This window comes from Acinonyx jubatus, chromosome B1 (genome assembly GCF_027475565.1).
Source record: "Acinonyx jubatus isolate Ajub_Pintada_27869175 chromosome B1, VMU_Ajub_asm_v1.0, whole genome shotgun sequence".
Classification (NCBI taxonomy): Eukaryota; Metazoa; Chordata; class Mammalia; order Carnivora; family Felidae; genus Acinonyx; species Acinonyx jubatus.
The window spans coordinates 108582176-108598537 of record NC_069382.1 but is presented as its reverse complement, the minus strand read 5'-3'; the positions used below and the strand labels follow the sequence as shown (position 1 = coordinate 108598537).

The window sequence follows — 16362 nt, the reverse complement described above, 5'->3', positions numbered from 1 at the left end:
TTGGGGACAATTAGGGATTTTTAATGTTTACTGAGTGTTAGATAAAATTAGTGAAGTGGTATCTTAAAATAATACTAAAGCCAAAAAAAAAAAAAAGTGAAGGTGGAAGTGAAAAAAGCTTGGTTCTTTTTTGGTAATGTTGAAGCAGGGATACAGGTACATGAGTATTCATTATATTAGCCTTTCTCATTTTGCATATATTTTTTAAATGTCATTTTTTTTCATTGGAAGGTGACAAAAAGGAAGAAATACCAAGGATAAACCAAAGAATGGGTTGGTAGAGATGATGAAAACTGTGATTTGTCAAACAAGCTAATCAAGAAAGAATATAAGAAAGAGTGTTCAACAGTGTGAAGTCCTGCAGAAAAATCAAGAAGAAATAGAATATGTATTGAGTGAGGGCCTGAGGATAACGAAGAGATTGGTGACAGCTAAAACAAGCCATTGATTGACAGAATGACCCTCTGGATATTGTAGAACAGAGATCAGCAAACTATGGCCCCTTAGGTCAAATCCTGCCACCATTCCAAGTTTTATTGGAACAGAGCTACACTCATTCAGTTACATATTATCTGTGGCTGAATTTGTGTTACAATGGCAGAGCTGAGGAGTTGCGTCAAAGACTGTGTGTCCTACAAAGTCAAAAATATTTATTACCTGGGCCTTTACAGGAAAGGTTTGTTAACCCTTGTTGTAGAAGAAGAGATCAGGAATAAAGATCAGGTTTTTACATTTACAAAGAAAATGTGAGTATCTCTACCAACACAAAAGAAAAACAGGTAACACAAATAGATGAAGAAATTGGAAATTTGAGGTGATAAAGAAGGAAGTTGATGAAAAGCACGTATCAGAGCACCCTTTCCTTTTTGAAGTCAACAGTCTAGGCTATCTGTTGAATGAGATGAGGCTAGCAACATGAGGGATTTGAGTGGAGGGAAGGTTATGAAATAATGCATATTTCTATATCAAAAAGAGCAGAAATAGGGGTTCCTGGGGGGACTCAGTCAGCTAAGTGTCAGACTCTTAGTTTTGGCTCAGGTCATGATTTCAAGGTTCACGGGATGAAGCCCCCTGTCAGGCTCTATTCTGACACTGCAGAATCTGCTTGGGATTCTCTCTCTCTCTCTCTCTCTCTCTCTCTCTCTCTCTCCCTCTGCCCCTCCTCTGTGCTTGTGCTTTTTCTTTCTCTCAAAATAAATAAACTTTTTCTTTTAAGTACAAATTGTACTACTGAGGGGAATTTGCAGAAAATTACATTTTAAGAATCTCTTTAAATTGTTATATATTTACACCAACACCAATATATCCAACATCTGGCTTAAGAAATTAAATGTAATACTAATGTTGAGCCTCCAGTAGACCTTTCCCTAATCTACACCTCCTCTTCTGCCCAGAGGCAATCACTACCTAGAAAGTGTTGGTTATCATTCCCTTTAATGTTGTTACACATTTACTTTTATTAAATGTTGTTATACATTTATGTTATACATTTATGTTATACAATTATGTTATCATTCCCTTTAATGTTGTTACACATTTACTTTTATTAACTGTTGTTATACATATATGTTCATATAAAAGTAATAATAAAGGGACTTTTTAAAATATTTTTAAGGTTTGTATAAATACAATAAAGACCAGAAGGGTTTAAAAAGAGCCAGATTGTCTTTAGAGAAAATGAAAAATACAGTCATTGATATTTATGATTTAATAGAAAGGTTAAACAACAAACTAGGCATAATTCAAGAAAGAATTATTGAAATGCAAGGTAAATGTGAAGAAACTAGCCAACATGCAGAAGAAAGATAAAGGGTTGGAAAAAGCAAAAGAAAGAACATAAGATTTGGAGGAAACATGGAGAAGGTCTATCATCTAGTACTCAACCAAATCTGCTCACCTCAAGTTTACTAGCCAATAATTTAATTCATAGTACTCTTCTTATCTATAAGCAGCATTTGACACAATTGATCACGTCCTTCTTATTTTTTTTAAGTTTATTTATTTTGAGAGAGAGAGAGCATGTGTGAGTGGGGGAAGGGCAGAGAGAGAGAGAGAGAGAGAGAGAGAGAGAGAGAATCCTAAGCAGGCTCCACGCTGTCGATGAGAAGCTCAAGGTGGGGCTTGATCTCACAAACCATGAGATCATGACCTGAGCTGAAATCAACAGTCAATTGCTTAACTGACTGAGCCACAGAGGTGCCCCTATATTGCATTCTTCAGTCTAGCTCTTCTCGAATACAGTTCTTTCTCTATCTCTATGACCAGTACTTTAACTGAGATCTGCATGATCTCAGACTCTGGTGTTGCCCCACATTGTCCTCCGAGATACTGGTGGTCTCTCTTAAATACAAATCTTCCTATGTCATTAACTTGCTTTAACTCCTACTATGAAACGCAAATAAGGGGAAAAAGAGAAAGGATGTGAACAGAGGATTCACAAAAAGGAAATACTACTTTCACTTATCAAATTGCAAATATGTTAAAAGTTCATACTCCATTCTGGAAAGGTTGGAAGAAACTCTGACAACGGGAATATGGATTACAGCAGCCTTTATGGAAAGGAATTTGACAACATATGTTGTCCATTCTTGGACCCACTAGTACCTCCACGAATCTCTAATGAGGAAAGAACAGAAATGTGAACAAATACAAATGTGTCTATCATATCTTTACTCATGATAGTAAAAAATGAAATAATTTAAAAGTTAAAAGAGTAGGGGGATAGTATTATATATTATAATGCATCCACATGGCTAAATGTTACTCATCCATTGAAATTTTTATGTTTTCAAAAATATTTAATTGTATATAAACTTTAAAGTAAAAACTAGCAATCTATAAAGCAGAATTTATAGTATTGCTCCCAATATCAGTATGTATGTATATGTAAATAGAAAAACATACAAATGTATGGGTTGGTTATTGTAGTTTTCCCTGGCTAGTGAATTTCTGGCAGTGGACTTATGTTTTCTTCTCTGTCATCTATATTTTCCATAATTTTTGGATTAAGCAGGTACTACTTAAACCAAAAAATGTATTTAATATGAAATTCGAATGGTTCTCTTTTTTAGTAGAAAGTCCACATTACCAGATGAGGATATAGGGCTTTCTCTTTTAGCCCAACACTCCTCCTAGTCTTGTAGTCTTCTCTGTAGAAACACTGAATTGTTAATGGTTTCAGTCCAAAGGCACCCTGCCTCTGCCCACCCCACTACAGTCTTTTTTGTCACTTGGTGACTGTTTTCATGCTTATGCCTACAAGGACAGTCACCCCTATGTCTTCACATCTTTGAAGACTCACCTCAACCAACACTTCTTTCAAAAACTCCCCCTTGAGAGGTGCCTGGGTGGCTCAGTCAGTTACAGGTCCAACTTTTGATTTCAGCTCAGGTCATGATCTCAGGGTTTATGGGATGGAGCCCCACATCAGGCTCTGCACTGACAGGACAGAACCTGCTTGAGACTCTCTCTTTCCCTCTCTCTCTGCCCCTCCCCCACTCGTGCTGGCACATGCACTCTCGTTCTCTCTCTGAAAATAAATAAGTAAACTCAAAAAAATCCTCCTTGATGTCCTTTATTCCCATTCTTTTTTTCTCTACAACCTAAGTACCCCTCCTTTGATCTACCACAATAATTGTGCAACTATCACTGCACAGTTATCATGGAAGCTAATATACACTTACGTCATATTATCTACACTATAGCTGGATTATAATTATCGGCTTTATTATTCCTCTATTGCTGCATGGCAAATTAACCCAAAACTCAGAGGCTTTGAATGACAAAGGATTATTATATACAGAAGATTATAAAAGGCTATTCTCTTGAAGTTTCCACAGATCAGAAATTGGGGAGTGGCTTTGCTGGATAGTGCTGACTCAGAGTCTCCCTAAGGTTGCCATCACAATATCAGCTGGGACTTCAGTCATCTGAAGGCTTGACTGGGACCAAAAGATCTACTTCCAAGCTCTCTCATGTGACTGTGGTCAGGAGGCCTCTTCCTTGCTGGCTGTTGGTCAGAGGCCTCGGTTCCTCATCACCTGGGCCAGTCCATATCACAACATGGCAGCTGGCTTCAATCAGAGTGAAAAATCCAAAGGAGAGAGAGACAGAAGTCACAAGTCTTTTATAATGTAGTCTCAGAAGTGACATGCCATCACTTCTATATTCTATTAGTCACACAGACCAACTGTGATACCATGTGGGAGAGACCAAAAGCACATGAATACCAGGAGGCAGGGATCAGGGATCATTAGAGGCTGGCTTGGAGGATATACTATCTGACCAGCCTAAACGGAGCCCTGTGCCCCGTTGTACCACAGCACTTGCCTATGTTAGCGTCTGCTTAATAGTTGGTGCTTAAACAGTTCATTTTTGTTTAAATAATTGAATGAATAAGTAAATTAAATGAATAAGCAAATGCTAATTCTATGCATTTTATATACCCAATAACTGCTTATTAGCTAACTACTTCTTGCTACATAAGGCAAGAGGCAATAAGGATTTATGTCCTAATTACAGAAGAATGTCTGAGCTCTCCAGACTTCAGGAAACCATTCTACAACGAGGTAGGATGAGGATAGATAAGCGGATGGACAAGGATGGAAAATTGGAAGGAAAGAAAGACAAATAGAATTTCCTCAGTTGTACTTCTAATTTATAAAGAAATTTATGTTTAAACTTTTCTAATTTCTTCCCCCACTCCTATTCTTTAATGCTTATTGCCCACAGCAAAACGGATACTGGGATATTTTCAAGTCAATTCTAGAAAACTTCCATTATCATGTTGCTAAATCTGAATAAATAATTACCTTTCAGTTTAATCTTTTGTGTGTAGCATCAAATGACAATATATAAAATGCTAAGTTTCAGGAGTTGTGTTCAACTTCAGGAGATGTAATTTTTGTCCCTTCAGACATCAGAAATATCAGGCTTTTGTTACTGTCTTTTAGCACTGCTATTGTCTGGAGAGGATGTTTGTTCTGTATGGTTTGCTTATACAGATGTCCTCTGCCTGAACGGTTCAGTGGAAACTAGGTGTAAAGTGTAAGAAGCAAGAGTGAGAGAAAAAAAAAATAAATCTCTTTATTATGGTGCATAAACCTTCAGTGTGAGGGAGCTTCGCAGCTGCACAAGGAGAAAAATGCATTCAAAACCATAATGCCAGTGTGAATAATCCTTTCTCGAATGCTGCTTGCAGACTGCTCCAGCTTTGTCAGGTGAACTTGAACCGGCCCATCAGATTTGCCCCCATTCCCATTGCACACTCTGTCTATCACCCCAGGGCATTCACCATCTTGACTGTTGTTTAAAGAGAACAAGCAATCCATCATTGAACCAGGGAGTCACTTTCTCATAGAAAAGTAAAATCAGCATGTGACACTACTCAGCCCTAGTGTTTTGCAGATTAAAATGATACATGGCGACTCACGTGTTACTAGGAAGATTAAGTCGGTTATCTTGTTCCGCTGCTCAGACAAAAGAATTCGCCTCAAGCAATAAGTGGGAGCTTTACAGAGGCTGAAAAGTTGGACCCAACTATACGATGGTAAAACAGAATTTAACAAGAAGACAGAAAAAGAATGTTATTTACAGCTCCACACCTTCCCTGCACATGATGGTACAAAGAAGAATCCGTCCCGAAAGGGGGAGCTGTTAAATCTTTGTAGAAGCCTTTGCAGTTTGAGATGCCAATTTTATGACCAGAGAGCACACACAATTTATTGTCTGCCTCCGCAATTGATTTAAATATAGTGAAATAAATGAGCAGCCGCTGGCCCTGAGGCAGTTTGCTTCATAAGAGAAGGTTGCAGCTACAGAATCAAGTTATTAACACTGTTATTCCATTGTGTGACCCACACAGTAATAAAATTTTAGATGAATCTCATACAGAAATGAGCTCACAATGGACTGCCTTCATTTACCAAGCCCAGGCAGATATTTACCATATAACAGAAATAGTATTTTTGAAATAATTGAATCCCTAACTGTTAGATTTGTTTTTAAAAAGTGATTTTCAAAAGGGAGAAGACAAAGATAAGTATCAAAGGTTTATTTAATTTTAGATTAAGTGTATTAATAAAAATTAATGTATGAAGAGTCCATTTCTTTCTAATTAAATTTTTTTTAACTTAAAATAATTTTAAAGTTTAATATGTGTTTTGCCATTTAGACCTTACATCATAAATGACACAGGTTAAAGAGAAAGGAACTGTATTTTCTTTCAGGTTCTGATGGATTTTAGGAAACACTGTTGTTGCCAAATGCTTTCTTAAAATACAGACCATCTTTCTAGTCAAAGGGATTTAGAATCAGAGAATGCCCTCTTTTGTTACTTTTAACTAAATTTTCAAACATTGCACATCCATAACCAGCTATATGTTATGTAAGTGTTCTGTAAGAATACATGAGAGCATTGGAATATGTAAGTTTTCTCTGCCAAGGACAGACACCAGATTTAACCTTCTTTTTCTACACAAATCACCAGAAAGGAGAAGGACTGTTTAAACACTTTTGTTAGACATTTGACATGGTCTTTTCCAAATAACAGAAGGACCCACAGCGACTGGCTTTGAGGGGCCATGTTCCCAAATGTGTTTTCAATGGGGAACATTCTCTCTGAGCTGAGCACCTGGGTCGTGTGCAGCGTTCCCTTGGGCTGGACAGCAGTCACTGAGCCACCTGCATCAGAGAGGATGGTAGATGAGGGACAGGAGCCTCTGGCCAGCTGTATCCTTCCCCAGCCTGCAGGGCATATTTGTGCAGGAGCCAGGCCAGGCCAGATCAGCACACGGGCATCCATCTGGGTGGCTGTCCTCTTTGCCCCACCATAGGCAAGTTAGCAAGAACCCTCAATGGGTATAAATAAAGGTTAAGAGCAATGGAGCCCAAGAGCCTTTAAAGCATGCCTTGTGCAAGGATTCAAAGCCATAAATTGTTCTGGCAAAAGCAGTTTAAAATATCAAAGTCCTAAGGGGCACCTGAGTGGCTCAGTTGGTTAAGCGTCTGACTTCAGCTCAGGTCATGATCTTGCGAATTCATGAGTTCAAGCCCCGTGTTGGGCTCTATGCTGATAGCTCAGAGCCTGGAGCCTGTTTCAGATTCTGTGTCTCCCTCTGTCTGCGCCCCCCCCCCCACTCATGCTGTCTCTCTTCCTCTCTCTCTCAAAAATAAACACTGAAAAAAAATTTTTTTTTAATATTCAAGTCCTAGGACTTTCAACAGGCACCAAGGAAGATGACCAGAGATTGAACTGGATACTAGAGCAAGCTTTACAATCCAGCATGGCAACCTACTGCAAAACAGATCTAAGCTCATCCCCTTCCCCCCACCCCCCCATCTCTTTTTGTCCCTCCATCCCAGCAACACAGCCACTGCATTGTCTGAGCTGAGGAAGGACATACACTCAACAAACAAAAATTATTCCTAAGTATCTGGAGACAGTGTGATCACATATAAAAGTGAATTAAACTTGACATCTCTGAAACTGCATTGCCAAGCACCAGCTTTTTTTTTTTTTTTTTTATACTCAACTCTTGGTTACCAGAAACGAGGGGGAAATGCAAACAACCAAAAAGAGGAGTATTGTTTAAGATTCATCCGACATAGGGGTACCTGGGTGGCTCAGTTGGTTGAACATCTGACTTCAGCTCAGGTCACGATCTGGCGATTTGTGAATTCAAGCCCCACATTGGGCTCTGTGCTGTGCAGAGCCTGTTTTGGATCCTCTGTCCCTCTCTCTCTCTCTCTCTGCTCCCCCCCCCCCAACTAGCACATTCTCTCTCTCTCTCTCTCTCTCACACACACACACACACACACACACACACGAGCATTTTTTTAAAAACAGATTCATCCTACATAGGCTGACAACAATTTTGTTGTTCAATGGCTACACAGTATGTGCTGACTGGGAGACAGAAAATTCCAAATCCCTCTGAACGTCAGGAGAATGCCAGGGTTTGTCATCAGTAACTTAAAAATTGAATTAAAATACAGATCAAGATGAATTAAGTGCTTGGTCATTTGGTATATGTTAACTATTCTACTGCCTTGACGGTGTTTGAAAAACGTGCCCAAACTACCATGCTCAGAACATCTATCAACCAGAGTATATCTCGAGTGCTTTAAAAAAAAAAAAATGAACTAGAAAAGGTACTTAGGAAAGTTAATGTTTTATAAATTTTGAAGTTCAAGTTATCAAGAAAATATTGTTTTCAGAAAGCATTTTATAGTTTGGTATAGCTGGTTCATGGAATTTCTAGAAGAGAGAAAGAAGGACCCTACTCAGAAGTTTGCATATTTATTGTAGTGTTTTCCATTGGGAGAATTAATTATATATTCACTCCGCTGAAAATGGCTTCTCTTCTACCCCTGCAAAATAACCCTACAGTGATTTTCTCTTTCAAACTCTCACAAAATCATATGTTTCTTATGAAAAGAGATAAGCTTCAGACAGGCACCTAAGTCTCAATCCAAACACGTGAACTTTAAGAAAATACAGTCACTTTTTTTTTCTTTCTTTCTTTCTTTCTTTTTTTTTTTTTTGAGAAAACTGTTTAAAAATCCAGACTATGAATGGCTGCTTCACAGTTGGAAAGGTCACTTTGAGTGCACTGTCCACAACATTAACTAGAAATGACCCTTGTCATCACTCTCAGCATGTGGGACAGAAGAAACAAATGAAAAGACACACCCAAAAGATGGTTTCTCGAATAGGCCACTTGGATAATAGATGAGATGCTGTACTCATGGGTCGCAAGGGCCCCCTGAGGCATTGTTCCCACTGTGCATTGTAGTGTGCTGGGTGGCTTCGAGATGACAAGGCCACAGGGAACCACAGTCTCAACTGGATGGCCATCCCAAAGTGATGGAAATGCTGTCTGACTTTCCAATTTCCCAGCTGAGAACACTCCTTTAGTAACATGTTTCAAGTTTTGGTCTTGCATTTTCCTGACAACCTATTCCTTTCTATGCACATTTATTAGGGCAATAAATCGAGGGAAATGGTTTCATCAAATGATGTCCACACAGTTTTCTCCCCCTGTTATGTAGCTGTTGTCAGGAAGGACTTCACTAAGCAGAATGTGCTTTGTTCTTGCCACGGTAAACAAAGCGTTACGTTATAGAGCCAGCTGGTGGCTTGCCAGGGAGGTTAGAGAGGAAAGAACAGCCTGCCTCCCCTTTTCTTCCCATATCACCAAAATACACCCTATACCCCCGCATCCTCATCTCTTGCTGCTTCCCCTCTGCCCCTTTCTACCTCTCTGGGGCCAAAATAATTCAAATTAAAAAGTATGGACTTCTGACACCGAAGTTATTCATGTGGCTACACCCGTATTCTCATCGTCGCTCTTCTGGGCAATACATAAACATTAACTGGTGCTCAGTCCCTTCTGGTTCTCGGTGCGGTCACTCTCGTCAGGCCCCCCCGAAGGGTAAGGTGCAATGAAATCACAGGAAGGCGTCCTAGCTCTGCTGAGTGCTAGGAAGGTGGCACCCAGTCTCTCAGAGCCTTAGAGTTCCAGTATGTCAAATAGGTATAAAAGGACACTCCTAGGGGTGCTATTGTGAGGATAAGAGATAACGCATGTGAAGGACTTAGCACGGTAGCCAGCACATGTCGGTGTTCGGTAAGGAATAGGGTTTTATCACCATTATTATGCGCGCTCTTTCCCCAGTACAGTCCTGCAGAATTCATTTTCCCAGTCCCACTCTCACTGACTTTGGCGGCCAAGACCACTTCCTTCCATGTAACCTCAGAATCTCCCTCAGACACCAGAACAGTCTTGGTCCTAGGGAGGAGCCCTTTCTGATCAGACTGGGGAGTGAGAAGTGCAAATAACAGCACCACCAACAATAGAATCAGAGTTCAGGTAGTTATTTACTGATGCTCATTCATCATTATGTCATCTTGAGATATCATTTAAACCATATCAAATTGCTGTTTTAAGCCTAAATAATTTATATTGGCAAGTTCATATGATTCAACCTAAATAATCCCCAAACATGATCCTCTCATTTGATCTCTCTCCAACCTCATTTCCAGATTATCCTACAGCCTCCAGCCTCACCTGGCTGCAGCTCCCCACGTGTGACCTGCCCTCCCACAAATGTTTCCCAAGGGTGCCTGGGAGATCTTCCCCTCCCTCCCCTTGGAAATTCTTGTCAGTCAAGACCCTGGTCTTGTCACTTCTTCAGGGAGCCCTTCCCTGGCCCTTCTTCTCCTACTTCCCTCCAGTAATACACACAAACACACACACACACACACACACACACACACACACACACAGAGGCTCCATTACACCATCACAAACCACTATGGTGGGACCTCAGCTGCACAGTAACTTCTTGTTTATGTATCTGCCTCCCCCATCAGATTATGAGCACGTGAAAGCAGGGACCGAGTTCATTTCGTCAGCCTCAAGGCTTAGCCTAGCACTTGGTTGTTAATAAGGCCTTGTTGAATGAAAGAAGTAAATCATTAAAAATCACAAGATTAATTAAGAGTGTAGTTTTATGATTGGCCCATTGTGGCATATCTCTTAGTGTAATACAGTATTTAACATTGTGCTGTGCACATAGCACGTGTTCCATAGATGTTTGTGAACTGAATGAATGAATGATGGCAGGTGAAAAATCTCTTAATTAGATCCAGAGGGTCCTCTTTATTTGTACAATCCAAATAAGAAAGGCGTTCTCAGACACTGAAAAAGCTATGCCGACATCTTTGTCTTACAAAAGACTCATCTGAATGATAATGAGCGTGGAAAATGGATTAGCTCTTGGGTGGACAGGGGTTTTTTTTGTTTGTTTATTTGTTATTTGTTTTTGGATTTTTTTGTCTGCATGCAAAAGTAAAAATGCTTGAGTGCTCCATCATTTAGGGAGATTCAGTCCCCTCTTATTATCTATGATTTTGATTTTAGTTACTTATTTAATTAAGAAAATCAAACTATTTGCGGTATACAAATTAAACTTGGTAAAAGACAATGGTTCCTTGTATTAATGTTGATTTTTATTATTATTTTGTATATCTGCAAATTTGATAACTCTGGAGAATTTATTATGATTTGTTCTTGGACTCTAATGATAAGGTGTAATTATCTCTAGGTGTATTCTACAACTGTGCGAGCAAAACGTGTTAGTGATCTAATTTTTTAAGACGATCAATAGGGGAGGGGCGCCTGGGTGGCTCAGTCAGTTGGTGCCCCACTTCGGATCAGGTCATGATCTCGCAGTCCGTGAATTCGAGCCCCGCATTGGGCTCTGTGTTGATAGTCCAGAGCCTGGAGCCTGCTTTGAATCCTGTGTCTTCCCCTCTCTCTGCCCCTCCCCTGCTCACACTCTGTGTCTCTCTGTCTCTCAATAATAAATAAATGTTAAAAAAAAAAAAAAAAAAAAAAGATGATCAATAGGGGAACCTGACCGGCTCAGTCAGTAGAACATGTGACTCTTGATCTCAGGCTCATGAGTTCAAGCCCTACATTGGGAGCCCTACGTTCTTAAAAAACAAACGGTGATCAATAAATGTTGCTATAAACTCACATTATATGTATTATACGATATGCTTTCAATAAAGCACGAATTGCTTTAGAAATAAAGAAGGCCTAATTTATTGGTGCTGGCTCAGACACCAAGTGCTTTTAAGTGCATTAAGAAGGGTATTTTTCTGGGCGCCTGGGTGGCTCAGTCGGTTGCATGAACTACTCTGGCTCAGGTCATGATCCCCTAGTTCATGGATTCAAGCTCCAGGTTGGGCTCCGTGCTGGCGGTGTAGAGCCTGCTTGGGATACTCTCTCCCTCTGTGCCCCTCCCCAACTCATCCTTTCTCTCTCTCTCTCTCGAAATAAATGAATAAAAACTTAAAAAATGAAAAAGAGGGGCGCCTGCGTGGCTCAGTCGGTTAAGCGGCCGACTTCAGCTCAGGTCATGATCTCGCGGTCCGTGAGTTCCAGCCCCGCGTCGGGCTCTGTGCTGACAGCTCAGAGCCTGGAGCCTGTTTCAGATTCTGTGTCTCCTTCTCTCTGTCCCTCCCCTACTCATGCTCTGTCTCTCTCTGTCTCAAAACTAAATAAACGTTAAAAAAATTTTTTAAAATAAAAATAAATTAATAAATAAATAAATTAATAAAAAAGAAGGGTATTTTTCAGTTTTAAGAATTAAAGAGTTCACTTCCTTCTTTAGCCAGAGGAGATAAGCATTACTGAGATTAAGGGCACATTATAAAACTACAACAGGCACTTAAATTTTCTGTCCCAAGATGCTGCCATTGTTTCCTGGTTTTTTCCTGGTTAATCTCAGGATCATTCTTCATTACCTACACCCAAGGGTTAAAAGATGAATAGTATCAAGCTGAAAGATTTTAAGAATTAGAAAAAGCATACATAAAGTTATTACAACGGTGTTTGTCGCAGAGTAAATATTCCATAAATGGTTGCTCTTGTTTCATCATCATTATTTATTCACCATAGTTTCGTTCTCTAAACCAAAGCAGAACCACCGTTATGTACTTTAGCTTTGCTTTCCTCTAGAGCTAAGGCTAGTTTTTAGATGAAGGCCAGTTGCTCTAGTTCTCGTTTACTGATAGAATCTGGTTTCTGCATAGTTACCTCCCCAGGCATCCACATATGGTTTCATGGTATTTCCTGCATGTTTGCTATGATTCAGTCTCTGCTGTAAGCCCATTCAACATCATGAATCTTCCATCCTGATTATGAAAACCTGTCTTTCCAAAAGCCTCTTATTCTGGTAATATAGGGTCATTTAATATAGGGTCACACAGTCATTTATGATCAGGGCTGCAGGACTGCACAGCTTCTGAGGATTCCGTTCCCCTGAAATCAACATGTGGTAGTTTTCTTTTGCTATGTAACAAATTACCACAAATTTTGCATCTTAAAACAAGGCAATTTGTTATCTTACAGTTCTATAGGTCAGAAATACAGAATGGTGTAGCTAGGAGCTCCGCTCAGGATCTCACAAGGTTAACATCAATGTGTCAGCTAGATAAGTTCTCATCTGGAGATTAAGTCCCTCTTCCCATCTCATGCCTGTTATTGGCAGAATTCTGTTCCATGCAACTGTAGAAATGAGATCCCATTTCCTTGTTGCCTGTTAGCTAAGGATTGCACTCAGCTACTTGTGGCCACTCTCCAGTCCTTGCACAGGGCCCCCTCCACCTTCAAAGCCCACAAAAGTAGACTGAAATCCTTCTCATGCTTCAAATCTCTCCAACTTCTCCTGCTACCAGCTGCAGAAAACTTTCTATTTGAAAAAGAGTCACCTGATTGAGTCACGCTCACCTTGAAAATCTTCAGATCTTAAAGTTAGCTGCCTTGGGATTTTATATCTGTGAAATCTCTTTAACGCAGTACCTAGATAAGGGCTTAAATAGCCAAGGTATGAGAAACTTGGGAGTCTGTCTCTAAAATCCTGCATACCACACAATGTGAATTTGGTTCTCCTGATTTTGAGATGCTGGATGTCATGACATTGTTTAAAATTTTTAGTTGCAAAGAACAGACACTCTTTAAAGATAATTACTTTGGGTCCACATGAGATAATAAGGAAGTAGTTTCATGTAAAGTCACTGATTGACTTCTTTCTGTCTTTAAGCTTAGATTTCTAGAGTTTGCTTCTACTTAGGAGGTGGAAAATCAGAAGAGAAACGCAGTTCCCACCTTAGCAACCAAACAAAGCTAGAAAATCTACAAACTTTTCTTGAGCCCATATGAGAGCTGAGGCTACAAGCCAATCAAACAAGTTAAATCCCAAATAATTGCAAGCCCTTCCAAGGAGAGACAGGAAACACAAACTCCTTTACCTTTGGCAAAACAGAAAAGAAATACATGACCACTATATAAGTCAGTAAGGAAAAAATTAAAAGTTTGATAAAGTCTTAAAGGACAAGTATGGACTAGAGTATCAGTGTGGAATGAATGGGAGTTGAAGACAAGAGGACTTTGCCCTAATCCACAAGTTCTTTTCCACTGGAGTCTCATAAGAAAAGCTAGAGTCAGAGCGGGCAGGCAGGAGGTGATCAGTGGTGTAGACATATAGGAAATTTTTCGCTGTCACTGTGGCAAAAGTGTGAAAACCCACCCAGCAACCTGGTTCGTTCTCTCATAAAAAGCAAAAAGGCTGAACCTACTGGAGGAAGGGGCAAACCTATTGCTTCTAGGGAATGAATAGAAGCAAAGGTCCTATGCCTCTACACAAAAGCAGGAAAACTCTTGGACTCAGGATCCTGCCCTGGTGTGAGGATGGGTGTACTACTTCCAGGAATACACAAGAAACTCTTTTCTATCCATGACCTACAAGTAAGAATTCAGCAGGCATTGGGAAGAGGGGTAAGAAATGCTGATAAAATCCTATTCCTGACAATCAGGCACAGGGAGTCTGCCAAAGACGAAAATCCCAGAAAAGTAAAGATTCCTTCTTTCGTACCATAAGCCTAGTACGACAGGGAAAGATAAGATTCAGTAGACAGAAAGGGAGAGGCTAGGGCTTAAAGGTCCCTGGGTGGTGAAAAACACATATTTTAAAATATTTCCTCTGGAAACATCCTCAAGCAAAGTCCTTCAGGTGTAAATTCCTCTTAAGAATGTGACAGACATTGCCTATCCGCCTCAGGTTTCCCTCAGGAATTTGACAAAAGACCTGGCTAAAAATAAGTAGACCATAAGACATATGACCCACAAGGAACAATATGGCCATAGACCACCCCTCATACAATGGAAATGAGCCAATCAAAAAGGAATGACTAGGCACTTCGATTTACCTGGCCAATAGGGGTAAAACCTGAGGAGGAACAAGGGGGAAAGAAAGGGGCCCGACCAAAATCCTATAGAGCAAAGTCCCTTGCATATAGCCGAGGCATTCACTTCCAAATACCCCCTCTCTGTAAAGACAGCTTTCATACTATTCTTCCCTTCTGATCTTATACTCTACTAAACTTCTGCCTGCTGCTCATTTTGTTTTGTGTCCACCTCTCCATTCTTCTAAGTGGGGAGACAACGAACCCCGGGCATGGAGGTAAAAAATCCTGCAACACTAGTGCATAGTAACAAGAAATGTTAGCTCACGGTAGAAGGAGGACGAAGCACATGGAAAGAGAAACAGGCACGCAGGGAATACAGGACGCTGAAAATGGGGCAGGAGCAGTAAGAACAAAAATGAAAACCCACAGTCCTCCAGGAGCCCAGGCCCGCCCAGCTCTAGGCACAAAGCACCGGAGCCACCTCTGCAATGAAGAAAATGAGGGTAACGACGAAACCCAAAACCAGCTGAGCTTCTGACCAGACTAACTCAACTTCCGACATGACAGCCTGACAAAAGAGGCATGTCTATTTTCAGAGTTAAATATTATTTCCCTCAGCTCCCTTTACTCTTCGATAATTGATATCAAGACTTCGTTGAAATGGTATGCAATATTAAAAAGTATAAAACGCGGGGCGCCTGGGTGGCTCAGTCGGTTAAGCGTCCGACTTCAGCCAGGTCACGATCTCGCGGTCCGTGAGTTCGAGCCCCGCGTCAGTCTCTGGGCTGATGGCTCAGAGCCTGGAGCCTGCTTCCGATTCTGTGTCTCCCTCTCTCTCTGCCCCTCCCCCGTTCATGCTCTGTCTCTCTGTGTCTCAAAAATAACTAAACTTAAAAAAAAATTTTTTTTTAAATAAAAAGCATAAAACACAATCTATTGTTAACGTGTAAAGCAATCAATAGAAGTAGTCATTAAGGATGACCCAGATGTTGAAAGTATCGAAGATTTTTTAATTGCTATGATTAGTATTTTAAAAATTTAACAAGGGTTGATAGCACGTATGGGAACAGATAAGAAATTTCAGCAGAGGCATAGAAACTATAATTTTTTGAAGTTAAATGGAAGTTTTATATAAAGAAAAAGAGAAACACATTATCAGAGATGAAGAATTCCCTAGATGGGTTTATCAGCAGACTAAGCAAAAAAAAAAAAAAAAAAAAATCAGTAAATTTGAAGTTCAATCAGTATATATTATATAAACTGAAATGCAAAGAGTAAAAAGAGTTAAAGAAAGAGAGAGAAAGAGAGAGAGGGTTAAGCTGTGCTGCAATATCAAAAGAACGAATAATATACATGTAATTAGATTTCCAGAAAAAGAAGTAGTAGAGAATGTGGCAGAAGAAACATTGCAGAGATAATTTCTGAGAAACGTCCAAAATTAATAAAAGACAAAACTCTACAGATCCAAACACCCAGAGAATCCCCCAAAGTATAAATACCAAAAGAAGTCACACCTAGACACCTTGTAGTAGAATGGCTAAAACCAAAGATAAAGATAAAATCTTGAGCCACCAGGGAGGCTCAGTCATCTGAGCATCTAACTC

General features: G+C 40.0%; 1 protein-coding gene across 1 annotated transcript in view; it reads left to right on the top strand.

Annotated features, from left to right (window-relative positions):
• Positions 1–1176, top strand: part of ALPK1 (alpha kinase 1) — a 134262-nt gene extending 133086 nt beyond the window's left edge. Inside the window, exon 17 of the mRNA XM_053217060.1 lies at positions 232–1176. Coding sequence (XP_053073035.1) covers positions 232–281 — 50 coding nt within the window. The 3' untranslated portion in view covers positions 282–1176. The remainder of the gene's footprint in view (positions 1–231) is intronic.
• The last annotated feature ends 15186 nt before the right edge of the window (positions 1177–16362 follow it).